Here is a 13,890-nt window from a genome sequence, read left to right as displayed (position 1 = left end):
CTGTGGGATTGCAGGGGTCAGACAGTACCATCTGGGGGCACTGAAGCAGGAATGTAGCTTGGGTTTTAGGATGCTTTCTGATAAACAGAAATGCTGGAGTAAAGTTTGTGAGTTTATGTTGAGCCAGTTCCTGATCTTTATATAATTATTTTATTCCTTGTGTAAGTACAGTTAGTCAAGTTTAAAGAGTTATATTTAAAACTAAAAAATGTTTGAAGGCAGCATTTTACCAGAACAGATGTGTGGTTATAAGTTGTAAAATGAAGTGTGAAGATATAACAAGGTTATATCGAACTAATCAACACTGATAAATTAAATTTTTCTTAGCTTTCCTTATAGTAAGTTAGACAAAAAGTCTAATTCTTAACAAATTGGCAAAAACAGGAACCCATCACTTCCCTGGTTGGTTGCATGTGTTGTGTTTCCTAAAGATGATGGTTTTTCTGTCCAGCTGCATCCACCAGTCAGTGTTCCTATGTCATTACTGGGTGTCCAGCCTGAGTTTATAGGTTGTGTGTTAAGATAAATTTAATTCCAGAAAAGGGAATAAGAGGCTTTGAGAATGTCAAAAGTATATAAAAGTTGCAGAGGCTGGAACTGTAAAAAAGGACACTGAGCAGGGAAGGGACATGACAAACAAGTGTAGAAGAGGCTATAAGGGGAATAATTGTGGTTTGCTTTACACATTGACATCTGGAGGACAAGTAGTTGTCCTGATTTATAACAAAAAAAGGTTGTTTTTGTGTAGTAGGAAAAAACCACTGGATCCTTCAAGCACTGATGTCAGATGGTGAGGGATCTTGTGGATGTTGTAGGAGGTTACCAGTGCAAGTAGATGCCATCTGGGTGCAAGTCTGGGTCCTTTTGCACAGCAGGGAGGAAAACTGAAAACCTCATAGGGCTCCTCTAGGCTCTCTGTGTCTGTTCTGTTTCTCAGAGAATTCAGCTGACACATCATAACACAACTCCTGCCCTTCAAAGCAATCTGACTTGCAGAACATTTAGCCCTCTGTGTTGTACTGTCTGCTCAAATAAATATTCTGGAACCAAGAGACTGCTGAGCAACTTCTGTGGTTCTGTGGCAGCCCTTCCCATGCGCTCTGTGGGGCACAGAGACCTGCAGTAACACAACTGCGTGGTAACACTGTTCAGTGCAAAGCTACCTGTCCTTGCTTCAGTTTTCCTTGGCATTTTGATATGTGGTTTCCCCTTAATATACCTGGCCATGTAATAAATACTGCCTTGTTCTGAGAAATTTGCTGTTGTACTTGCCTAGCAGTTCTTACAGTTTGGCCATTTCTTGTCTGCTGGCAGTATCATGGTCTAGCACAATGGAACTGTTCCTAAATTGGTGTTTAGCAGGAAGGCAGTTGTGCAGAGAATTCACCAAGGCTATGGTTAGTTTATGGATGTCTTTGGATTTTAGTTTATGGACGCTTTTTACAGTTAATGGAGAGCAAGGGCAACTTGGAATGCAACCTCAACTTGAAATATCATTCCTTGAAATACTCTCCACTTGCCCGAGATTAATCTCGAAGATTCCTCTCCACAGGCCATGTGTTGGCCTCCTCTGTGTGCCAATCTACTTGTTAAAAGCTGAAACTGCAGAAACAAGCCTGCCTAGTAATCCCTTCCATTAACCCCTTCCTTTTTCTGTCCCCTTGTTTTCCCTAGCAGGACAGAAGATGGGTTTATGTGCCATGCATATCCTGAGGAGCTGTTATTTTTAACCCTTTTGCTTGTTTGTTGTGAGTGCTTGCCACACTGTGTGATTGTCACATACGTCATGCCTTATGCTTCCTCAAGGTTGTATAACCCATATGCTGCATTTTCTGGATAGTTGTTTAAAGTCCTTTTACAGAGATGAAGTGCCCAATATGCTGGGAGCTTTCTGTTTTTTACACATATTCCCTGTCTGCTTTCCTTCTGTGCTGTCTGCTAGATTAATTCATGTCTCATATTGACATTTATATGTAAATATTGTATGATTATAATTTGTCTAATAGTTCTCAAATCCTTTGAACCATGGGAGCTTACAGCTTGTGTTTTTCTCAACCATCTTACTGTACTGTTACTTGAATTTCTTTCTAAAATTTAACTGGCTTTCTACTCTTTTCCTCTGTGGGTACTGAGTATTGTGTATTAGCAGGATTTATTCCTTTGTGTTTGCTGTTCTGTGTGAAGATCAGGGAAGGTAAATGAGTTACTGATAGTTTTGACTTGGATCAGTCCTGAGGCAGGTTGCCTGGAAATTTCTTACTGCATTCCCTCCTGCTGATCTGTAACAACTCATTTTAATTTTTTGAGCTACCATACCAGAGAATCAAATCAAGGTATCTTTAAATATTGGAGGCAGGGAACAGTGTTTGCTCCTCTGTCTCATTTCATCATCTAAATGAAGGTGTGAACTCTCCAAAATTAAAGTAGTTTTTGACATCCTTTTCTTCTAAAGTTATCAAAGATCACCAAGAACACTTCCTTGCTCTCTTTTCTGGTGCTCTGGTTCCATTTCTCACTTCTGTTTTGGCTCCTGTGTTTCTTCTCCACCATTCTTCATGCCTTTTCCTGCTTCAATGCCCTACATTTTCCCAATTCTGTTTCTCAAAAACCTGTAAAGTGTCTCCTGAAATGTGTTGGTGTTTTCTACTTTTAAAATTCACCTCTACAACAGCCTTCACAAGTCAGAAGATAATTGAAATCCCTTTTAGGAAAAGGCAGATAAAAAAAAAAAAGTAGAAATTGAAATAAAAACACCCTTCATCTTATCAATTCAGTTAGGGCTAGATCTTAACTAATGTTAAACATCTCTCACCAATGAAACCTTATTTTTCATTTAAGTTAACATTTTCCCACCCTGTTGCACCCCAAAAATATTTTCATTCACAAACTCTGATGCCAGTGGGAGGGAAAAAATGTAAATGTGTTTCTAAACTTAGCAAGAGGCTGTGGTAGACTTGGTTCCCTTGAGAGGCAGTGGCTGTCTGATATTCCCTTGTGCTGGTGCAGGGCACTGTTAACCAGCTGACTGATTTCTTCCAAGTGCAAGGCAGAACTTGCTGGGTTTGGAATCATATTTTCATTTTTTTCTCTCCATCTTCTGCGCCAGCTTGCTTCATGGCAGGAGTTGAATGACAGGATCATACTCCCAAGGAAAACAGCAGCAGCTATCAGAAGACTGGGGGTGTTCAACAAAAATTTGAGTGCAAAATCAGTGACTGGTCCTGCCAGTTACATAAATGGGTCCACAAGATTTCAGCCTATGACTTTACTGTGGCCAGAAGGAGCTCTGATGGCTTGAAAATAGTCATATAGTCATATGTATGCCCTTAGTAGCATCTGCTTGAGTTATGTGGTGCTTCCATTATCTGCTCCTTTGGTTTGAGCCATCATCATTCAACAAACCCTGGTTTGAAAATGGAGTTGCTTGGAGACTGGTTTTTGAATAACTTTTATCTTTTTCATATAGTTTCAATTAATCCTGTTAGTCAACTTTTCCTTATTAGTTATTAAATTGAATTTTATGAATAGACCTAAATTATCTTCAGGTGTAATATATTTAGTTCATCTGAAGGATAAATGGTGTGCATAAATACCTGGGAGGTAATTAAGAAACTTATTTCTGGGGACCCTCCTATGGTGTGGTATGTGACCTGCCATGTGCTGGCATGGCTGTGTCATCCTCAGTCCTATATGAAGGCACAAAAACTTTTAAATCAACTCCACTGGTCACTCCAGCAGAGCTGCAGATGCTTCAACTCTACCAAGACTCTACTGTAAATGCTGCAGTGAGTATAGCATCTCCTTGCCTATATGGAGTTTCAAAGTGATTCTAAAAATGTGCTTGCAAAACATGAGAGCATAGAAAACAAATCAGCAGAGAAAGGGAATCCTTCTGCTTCAAGGTACTGGTTAGTATTGCAAGTGGCATCCAGGTTTTTGCACTGAGAAGTATATAGAATTGATTTTTACATTGTTTAGCAAAGTAGATGATACAATTATTGCAGTATTAATTTAAGTATGCATCATTATCAAATTTAGTCTTTCATATGTGTGGCTTACGTTTTAAGAGCAATGCTTTAGGAAACAATTTATTGGTGAGAATTTAATTTCTCCTGATACATAGTGCATCTTACTCTTAATGTGCTTGGTTGTATGGCTTCATTTCTTTTAGACAGGATCCCTAGAAAACTTCTTGTCTGTAAGATATACTGAAGTTACATTTTGTTAAAATATAACTTGGGTTTTGTATATTTTCTGTACGATTTTTGTATGTTTCATTGGATGTATAAGCACTGCCCCAATAGATTATTTTACTCTTTGACATACATGTCTACTTATTGAACTTTAAAAGTCAATATTTCAGAAAAGTCTATGCAGTGGGGGTTCTATAATGTGTGGCTGTAGTGATCTCATCTAGAACAATAACCCGGGGGAAAGGATTTGCCTCTTCTTTGAGGCATCTCTTACACAGATGAATACATTAAGCAGAGACTCATTCTGCAGAAGGAAAATTGAGTAATTCCTTGTGTGAAAACTTTGGATTGAGAGAGGAAGGAGTTTTCTGAGGGAGTCCAGTAAACAAAGTTACAGCTCTGTAGTTTTGTGTCAACATTACATACCTCTGATTTGCTGTATTGTAGCGATTACCCATTCCCTGACCAGTAACATAAACTGCAAACATTCCTGAACTGCTTAAAAAAATTATGGAGTCATAAAGCAGTAAAATTTACAGAATTGTGAGTTGGTTTGGGTTAACAGTTAACTTCTTGTACAAGATCCTGTAGGGTTGTAAAAGCTGTTTTATTCCTTAAGATTTTTTTCTTACAATTGTATTAAGATGTTTTGAGTATGATTTATTTAAACAAAACAATAATGCTTTTACTGACTGTAAGAATATAAGTGTGTTTTGTAGGACTGTATCTTCTGATTGGTTCTTGTAAAAGTCATCTTTCAAAGCCAATAGGATCAATTTAAACATAGTGTCATAAAATACAAAGAAGCAATGAAAAAAATTAGATCTGTGTCCAGCAGGCCTCATGGGACACAGCTGATGCTGACTTTTCAGTGGTCTTTTGTTCACAGACAAAGGACCTACTCAGGATCCACACAGAAGCCACCTCTTGGGATATTAAATTGTGTGTTCAGTGGATTTGTTGTCTTGCTTGAATTTGGTTTTGGTATCAGTACTGGAGAATAGTGACACCATAGAACAAAGAGTTTTTTGATTGCATTTCTACTATAACCTGTAAGGTACAGGACTTATTTTGGCTGCTATAAATTAACTGTGTGCTTTATTGAATACTGTCATGCTTACAGTCCCTCTTGAAAGCCACCAATCCCTCATTCTTCTTGATGAAAATAATGTGTGGGAATTCAGATTCAGAAACTTCTGCTTAACTGGGTGACAGGGAATATGGTTCTTATTTGGCTATTGTGCTGCAGACCAGGCAGTCCATTCTTGTACTTAAGCTTTGTAGCTGCAAAAGAAAAAATACTGGATGTCTTCATATGTTTTCAGTAACACTGGGTGTTGACAATGTTTATTATTTTGGGGAGAGTACTGAGCATTCCTTCAGCTGTGCCATTTTATTACATTATTTCCTATTGCTCTGTGTTGTGCAGGGGTAGGCATGTGCTGTGCTGGTGTTGAATAGGATTGTGCCTTGGCATGCTAAATACTGTCATATCCATCTGAAGATCTAGTTCTGAGTAATTTATAACCAGGAGAGTTCATCGAGAAGGGGAAAAATTATTTTTTGAAAGCCTAATCTGGTGAAAAATTGACTGGAGATTCAAGTAGTCTCCATAAATCCCTTGGCTTTTCAAGAGTGCTCCAGTAGTAGTGGTTGCACAGCCCCTCTCCCTGACATGCGAAAATCCTCAAGATGCCTGGGCATCCTGATTGAATCACCCAGCACATGTCAGCCATCACTGGTTATTTGGAAAACTAGATACACTGCTGCCAAGTGAGATTGTGCAGGAAAAGAATGCAGCTCCATGCTGGAGCTTAGGGTTGGTGTAAAAATTAATGTATCCTATTAAAGCTAGAAAGGAAAATTAGGCAGGGAGATCACTAGTTGATGTGGGATTTAGATGTAGCATTAGAACTGTGCTCTGTTGCTGGTTGTTCAGTTTGTAGGACTCTTCTGGGGTGAACAAAAAGTAGACTTTTTGCATCTTCATGAATTGAAAAATAGTATTTCAAGTGAAAATAAAACCTGCTCATATCCCCAAAGGATGCTACCTTTGTAGCATTGTACTTTTAAAAATATGAACTGTACACTTTAGGAAAGGAATGATTAATGAAGGAGGGAATGCTTCCCTAAGTCACTAAAAAAGAGGGAGTGGTATCTGTGGTGTGGAAGAGGCATTTGCATCCCATTTTCCTAATTTCTCAGTCTGCTCTTAAAATGTGTCCTCAGTACTGGATGCTTTGCAGTCGTTTTCCACCACTCCACGGCTTCACTTTAATATAAGTAACCATAGATTCATTACATGTGCATGTCTGTACTTGAGAGAAGGTAAATTATTGATTCTGATCCATGTTTTAAGTTATGGGCTAATTATTTTATTGGGGGTGGCCAGAATATTCAGTGTACCCATGAAGGTACAAGTGTCCCAGGTGGGTCAGGCACAGTCATGAAGTCAGTGAAAGGTAAATTTGGTTTTAAAGGTAAAATTTAAAAGGTAAAAGTGAGGTTTTAAGGGCAAAAGAAGCTGAGCTCACATGCAGAAGTAGCTCTTTGTACCCAGCCATATCCCACATTGATCCAGAGCTTTGTTTCAAGGCTGTGCTTTTGGTTTGGACAATTTGATAGAAGCCCAGCACAGGTATTGTGATGTGGCCTTAAAAGAACTGATCTCTCTCTCACTGCGTGGGTTATAAGTGGTCCTAAGTGCAATTGCTTAATCCTTACCTGCCCCAAGGACAGCTATCATAGATAGCTATCATAGGAAGAGTTCATCCTGGAGCACCCCTCAAGGTGGGATCAAAGCAGAGAATTGCGAGCTGCTCCATTATAATGTCTAGACTGCTGTAAAGTGTTCCCTAATCTTCCTATCTATGTGATAAGTACATGAAGTTGGACTCAATGATCTTGGAGGTCTTTTACAACCTTAATGATTCTATGATACTATATATTTATATATATGTCTGTGCACATATCCTTTCATTATGTTTTTCATTTCTCTGATTAAAATGCTTATGACCAGCTAGAATTTCTGTGAGGAGAAAGAAAAAGCATTGCATCTTTTTAAACTTTAATGATTGATAATTTTTTTTCCTTTTTTAATTTGAGAATGTAATCAGGTTACAGAATACAAATCATGTTTCTGCCCCAATGTGAACTCCTCTGGTTGTTACATCCCAAGGCCTTTATTACATGGAGTCATCAAGACGCTGAACAAAGACAGTCAATCTTTATATAGTGAAAAAACAGCTTTCTTTTAGTTATTCAGTAAAAATAATAATTCTAAAAGCAATCTTTTTCGCCTTTACAAGCATTTTACACTATTTTGTTGAGTTTGTTCTAACCAGAGGAATACAACCCTCTCCTAGTAGTGAAACTTCTATTGAACTCTAATGGAGGAAATCTAGATCGAGGCACTTTCTTTTAATTATTAATTTAGTTTTTTTAGTGTTTGTGAATCTTACTGATACTTGATGGCAATACAATTACAAAAGCATGTGCAGATATCTCATTGTCATATATATGTTTGTGTACATTTCTGGAATCTGTTTGGGAGGGGGAGAAGGACAGATTAAGTCTGATTCTCCATGTTCCTCTATTTTCTTCTCTGTAAGATGGCGATGTTTGGATTTCATGCAATTTTACATGTCACTCATGCTCTTGGCAAGTGACTACACAAAGATAATAGCAGCCAGAGAAACAGAGCTCTGCTCCTCTGGGCTCTTACAGAGAGGCTGGATTGCTCTCTTTGAGCCAGCACATGGATGAAAGTCTGCTATCAAAGCCTCATTTACCAAAGAGGTAGATAGCAATTTTATGTATTGAGGGAGTAGAAAAAAACAGCCTCACTCTTGGACACCTGCCTTTCAGATACACATTTGTCAGTCACAAAACAGAGAACTGAGTGCTGCAGATGCAAAGCAAACACTTTCATGTCTTCTCTGAATATGCTTTAAGGGCAGTTTTCCTGCATGGGTATCTATAATGGTTATTGTCCATAATTTTGTAGCTTCTGCAAGTTGTAATTTGGTCCAGGCCCCATAGCTTCCAGATGGTTTTGAATAAATGGAAGTTGAGCACTTGTTATAGATGCTATTCCAAAGATAATTTTCCCATTAGCATTTGTGGTGTTCCATATGTTGTTCATGACATACAGCTAATGACATAAAGCAATAACATCACCATCCCTGGAAGTGTTCTAAAGGCATGTGGATGTGGCACTTGGGGACATGGTTTGCTGGGGAACACAGTGGTGCTGCTTTAATAGTTGGACTCGATGATCTTGTAGATCTTTTCCAACCATAGTGATTTTATGATTCTATAAACATTTGCTGTAAATGTTCCTTATATGTGTGAACAGTGCCTCTCAAAATGTGTAGTTAGCATTTGAGTGTTTAGATACTTTCCAGAGCCAATAAAGACATTGTTTTGCTTGGGTTTTTGTATTTTTTTTAGATACTGACCGAGCTTTAGTGCTGCTGGAGGAATATTGCAAAAAACTACGGAAGCCAGAAGAGCAACAATTGAAAAAAGCCATCAGAAAGGTGATGGGCATCTTTAAGAGCAGCTTGTTCCAGGCACTTCTAGGTAGGTACTAATGTCAAATACTAGGTGCACTCTCTTGGAGGTCAGAGCTAGGTTAGACATAGTAACTTTCTTATTAGTCACTATTTATTTTGTGTTTATGGTGAAAAGTGTGTTGAGGTGATCCTTACAGGCTCTCTGAGCAGAAACTCATTGTTCTGATATTTCAAAGGTATTTTCTTACTTTCAGAGAAAGAAAAGTAACAGAGACCTAACAGAAGTTAAGGTATTGAGTAGTTACTCCTAAAGCTTGTTACTTTGCTTTATTTAATGCAAGATACTGAGTCAGAGTAGGATATAATTATTTATGCAAAGCTGAAGATGAAGCCATCTCCTCAGGTAAATGGCCAAAGTTTGCTTGATTTCACTGGCACCAAGTAGCATTGAAAATCTTTGTGTCTTTTGAATTATGTTTTTGTGAAAAGTGAGAAACTAAGTGAGAAACAGAGAAACTAAAAAATGAGTTAAGAAAATTGCTTCAGGACACAGTTTGTCAGAATGTTCCCATTCATGTGATGTTGCAGTGTTCAAATAGATGTGCTGGCATATCAGTCTTTCTTCCACTTACTTGAAGATCCCCATTTCATCTTGTAAGAGATGTTAAAATCAAGGGCTTGTTGTTTTGGAGCTTTATATAAAGCGGCCTCCATAAGTTGTTATATATAATGTTTTCAAGGTCGTGAACATACCTGTTTGCCTTGGCATTCCTGTTGTTCCCTGTTCTGTGCCCGGGCTGCCAGTTATGGGAAGTGGTGACTGTGACTGTGCATGTCCCTTGCTCTACCTCACTCTGCCCTATTGCCCACATTGCATGGCTGTTCCTTCACACACATCTGTATTTTGTGAGGAGCTTGCCTCAAGGGTGCATTTCCTAACGCAAATCATATTTGTGGAAGCACACATGCCTTCAACTTATGGCTGTTTGAAGCCAGAGTATCAGCTGTGCTTCTTGCAGAGCACAGTCAGGACCAGTTATGGAAAAATTTTGATTAATGTCATAAAAGTGGAAGCACATTAATAATGCATTAATACTGTGAAGACAATGGAGTTCTGGAACTAGTTTCAGGAATTTCTGTAGCGTTTGTGGAAAATGTGTATTGCCAGTCTCTAACATTTCCTGCAAATGGAATTGATTAATGTTAGTGCTATTTCACTTTTAACTTTAATTAACTTATTTAAAGCGATTAGCTTTATTTTTTAAACTCTACATAACTTTAATGCTCTGTATGCTTTTAAAAAGGAAATAGATTAATAATTGAATTGAATTTACCAAATAGTTGTAAATAGATTTAAAAAAAAAAAAAAAAAAAGCTTGGACCTTTCCATATTGTTTTTATGAAGGTGACTATGGATATAGGAATGTATACTAAGGAAATATACCAGTCACAGAAGTGACATTAGCTGTACATTTACTTCTGCATTACTTGGAAGTAGTTAGAATACTTCAGAGTATTCTAACAACATGAGTGCTTTGTGTGTGGCTATGCTACAAGATCTGCTGATGTATTACACGTGTTAGAAATGAAAAAGTGATTATAGCTACATTAAAGTTGAACCCAAAGAAGAACTTGCATCCTTTGATTGCTGCAATAACAGGTTGAGGAGTATAGTGTTACAGAAGTCGGCATTTTAATTTGTGGGCCTTTAGATGTCCTTTCTTCTTAAATGCTTCCTTTTATAGAAGAGATTTGGGAATTGTGAGACATGTTCAAAGTCTTTCTTTATTACATTTGGTTTGTTACTTGGTTGGTCTAGATTCTGGAACAATACTTAAGAGGGATCTCCCCTCTGTGAGAGGAGACATCCTACACATCTTAAATGTGGTAGATGATATTACACAATCAATAATGAGATTCTTGCATAATTAGAATTTAAAAAGACCCTCACTTCCGTAACATCTGTTTTAGCTTCATGGCGTAATTTCTCTATTTACCTATAAATCAGACCACCACACAAAGGAATACCTAATGCAGAGCTTCTGGTCTCTTTCTAAGTGCTGTACTGCTAATGTTCCTTTGTCTTTTGTATTTACAGACTGTCTAATGGTCTTGAAAGTGTCCATTTTTCTGTGCCTGATTTTAATGAGTCTTAATTTCCAGAGTCTGAGTTCATTGCTTTCCAAAACTCTCTCATTTTTAGCTGTCAAATATTGGTTTTATCCAGAATGATTGACCTCTCCAATATTTAGGCTGTAACTACTAATGAAAAATGTGGTTTTTGTACACAATCTTTAACCTGGATGCAGAGATACACATTCTTACCAGGAATAAAGTTTACGTAGCTTTTTTATTTTATGTGCCAAATTCAGTTTTTGTAGGTCCCAGAGCTTCAGTGGAATTTAGTTCCTTTACAAATAAATTAATCCATTGTAACCATCTCTGTTCTTTAAGTGTGGGTTCAATTCTTATTAACTTCCAAAAGGCTTTAAAAATCTGTAGGATGTCTTAAATTGAGTATAACAAGAACAGATAAAGAAAAATAATAACAGAGTCACTTTTCAAGCCTATTGCTCTCTAGTTCCTTTTATTCTCAAATTTATGCTTGTGTGATTATGCTGATTTGATTCAGTTATCTTTGAACTTGGCTTCTCAATGTGTGTGTGTGTGACTATTTTTATCTTCAATGTGTTTCATAAATATTAAATGTGGACTACTGAAGTGGGGTAACATGAGAGAAAGGAAGATTCAATATTTTTGTTCCATATATTCTACACATGCAAGAAGCCACTACAATCATGTAAGGAAAAGTTCTGTAAGTGATTTTTACAGGAAGGTTATTGAGGATCGTCCTTTTACATATTAATTCTGGTTCAAAAGCATTCCCTTCTTCCTTTGGGCTGTTCTTGTTGCAGGACTTCTTGCTACAGTAGCTGTGCTCAGTGACAGCTGAGTTAGTTGCTAAGAGGCACATTTTCAAAGTGACATGTGGAACTGCAGTCTCTGGAGTCCCACTTAAACTCCAGTGGCCCAAACACAATGCTTTGAAAATCCAGCCTTAAGAGGAGGGAGAAGGAGCAACTCTTCAGAAGGAGCATGCAAGGAGAAGAACATGAATTTAGATATTGACATTACTCTTAATTCTAGATTTCTTTCACCAGAAGGATTTTACCTATTCTTCTATGGGCAGTGAGGAGTTATGCTGTTTTTAGGACCTTGTAAGGCTTTTTTTCTTTTTGTAGGGTCATCTGTCACTAGCTGATATTAAAATCACAAGGTTCTCTTAAATTGTACACATGTGCTGATGAGAACATTTTTAAAACCCTGCATGGAAGAGGAAATGAAACCTCCAGAAATCCAAATGCCTCATTTGTTGGGATTGTCTCATAATGGGGCATCTTGGAGACATCATGCTGAGATAAAAAAGGGAAATCATGAAAGAGAGTAATAATAGTCATCTGGATGTGTCAAAGCAACCAAAATTTTTTTTTTCCAGTTCTGTTCTTTAGGAAACTTCATAAATTTTAATAATGCAGTACATAGTTAAGTAGAATTTATTTTGAGAAACCTCTGCTATATATTTGTCTAGCCTTCATTTCATTAAGAAAAGTGCATGATTCCACAGCTTAAAGGGTGGTTCTCTGGAATGAGAATGGATAAAAGAGGTTTATATCAGGGTTGTTTGGGTTTTTTTGTAGATACATCTCTATAAAACATCATTTTGTTTCTAGTAGGAATTAAAGTGCCACAAATAACTGTAATCATCTTATGCAGTATTAGGTAAAAACTAATCTCTATAGGTTTTTCTAAAATTCGGATAAACCCAATCTGCAATTGGTGACGTATTTCCTGAGGGCTTTGAAACCATGTCTTGTGTTTCTTTCTCATGCTTGCGTAACTTTGCCTGAGTTTTAAAATACCATATTTCCAATTAAAATCTGCATCACTATTTTTTTTTTCCCCCTAAGTGGTATTGTACTATTTTTGCAGAATAATGTGGATGTTCTAAAACTGCCCTGAAAAATTGCTGTAGTAAACATTACTCTTATAGAATTTACTCACAATCTGTGTCACAGCCTGCACTTAGAGACTTAGGGTACAATGTTACATTTCCAGTAGGCGGGTTTTTTTAAACTCTTCCTCATCCAGCTCACTTTTAAATAAATCTTGTTGTAAAAATCCATTTTAAAAGAGTGACTGTGCCTTTTAAATCAAGTCAAAAAGGAAGTCAGATGATTTTGCTGAGATCACATATTACTCTTCTGTTAAAAGATTGTATAAATGAAGTGGAAGTATAACTCAATAGTGTTCCATTAGTCTCCAAAATTTCAGAGATCTAGTTAAATCTTGTATTCTGCCATGTTATTGGAAGGTACCTAGGACAGATAGGGTACATAAAGAGAACATTTCAGAGATTGAAAGCAAGTTTCTCTTCGATTTAATTATTTTAGGACATATGTATCTATTAAAAATAGCATAGCCTTTGAGAAATGCAAGTATTTATTACACCTAGCATGAAGCAAACCAAGAGCTTGATTTCCTATGGATTTGTCTTAGTTTGACTGACCTCAGTGTCTACAAAATTGTGAGCTGGGACTGACATATTTCTTGCCCTTTGGGCCATTGTTAAATTTCTGGATAGTTTAGAAAAAAAAACCAAACTGGAGAGGAACCTATCATAGGAGTAATGATGGAATGTTGGAATATGTCACTGTCATAAAAAGAAAACTCTAAGAATGAAAAATGAGGAAGATTTTGATAGGCATAGCCAGGCATGTCAACTAAGAATAATGATGAAAAATGTCCCCCATGTTATGAAGGCTTTAATGCTGAGAAGAATGATGATACTGTTGACCATATAGGGAGAAGAAGAAAATATAGATTAGTGGGAAGAGAAGGGATTTGTTTAGGCATGTTGTGTTTGAGGAGAAAGTTTTTAATTAAATTTGAGAATAGAGGGAAGGAGGTAGGTCAGGACTGGGAAACAGATGTATGAAAAGCAGGATGCATGATAAGAAAAGCAGACCTGCTTCACAGTCCTGAGCTGGAGATGGGGCCTGTACCAAAGTAGGTGTGAAGAACAAATAAAGATGCCAGAAAATGCAAAAATGGAGTGCTGGTCATACACGGGTAGTGCTGAGATTTGCTCAAAAGGCATAGAAATAATCTATTAAATACTG

The 13,890-nt window shown here is 37.3% G+C and overlaps 1 protein-coding gene across 16 annotated transcripts in view; it reads left to right on the top strand.

Moving 5' to 3' along the window:
* The window catches only part of DLG2 (discs large MAGUK scaffold protein 2), a 986,702-nt gene that overhangs the window by 9,376 nt on the left and 963,436 nt on the right, over window positions 1-13,890 (top strand). For all 16 annotated transcript variants that reach the window (XM_086882226.1, XM_086882222.1, XM_086882228.1 and 13 more), the window contains one exon: window positions 8,646-8,777. In XM_086882226.1, the coding sequence (XP_086738352.1) occupies window positions 8,646-8,777 (132 nt within the window). The remainder of the gene's footprint in view (window positions 1-8,645; window positions 8,778-13,890) is intronic.

Source organism: Cyanistes caeruleus, chromosome 3 (genome assembly GCF_971803275.1).
Source record: "Cyanistes caeruleus chromosome 3, bCyaCae1.hap1.1, whole genome shotgun sequence".
Taxonomy (NCBI): Eukaryota; Metazoa; Chordata; class Aves; order Passeriformes; family Paridae; genus Cyanistes; species Cyanistes caeruleus.
This window is presented reverse-complemented; position numbering and strand designations above follow the sequence as displayed.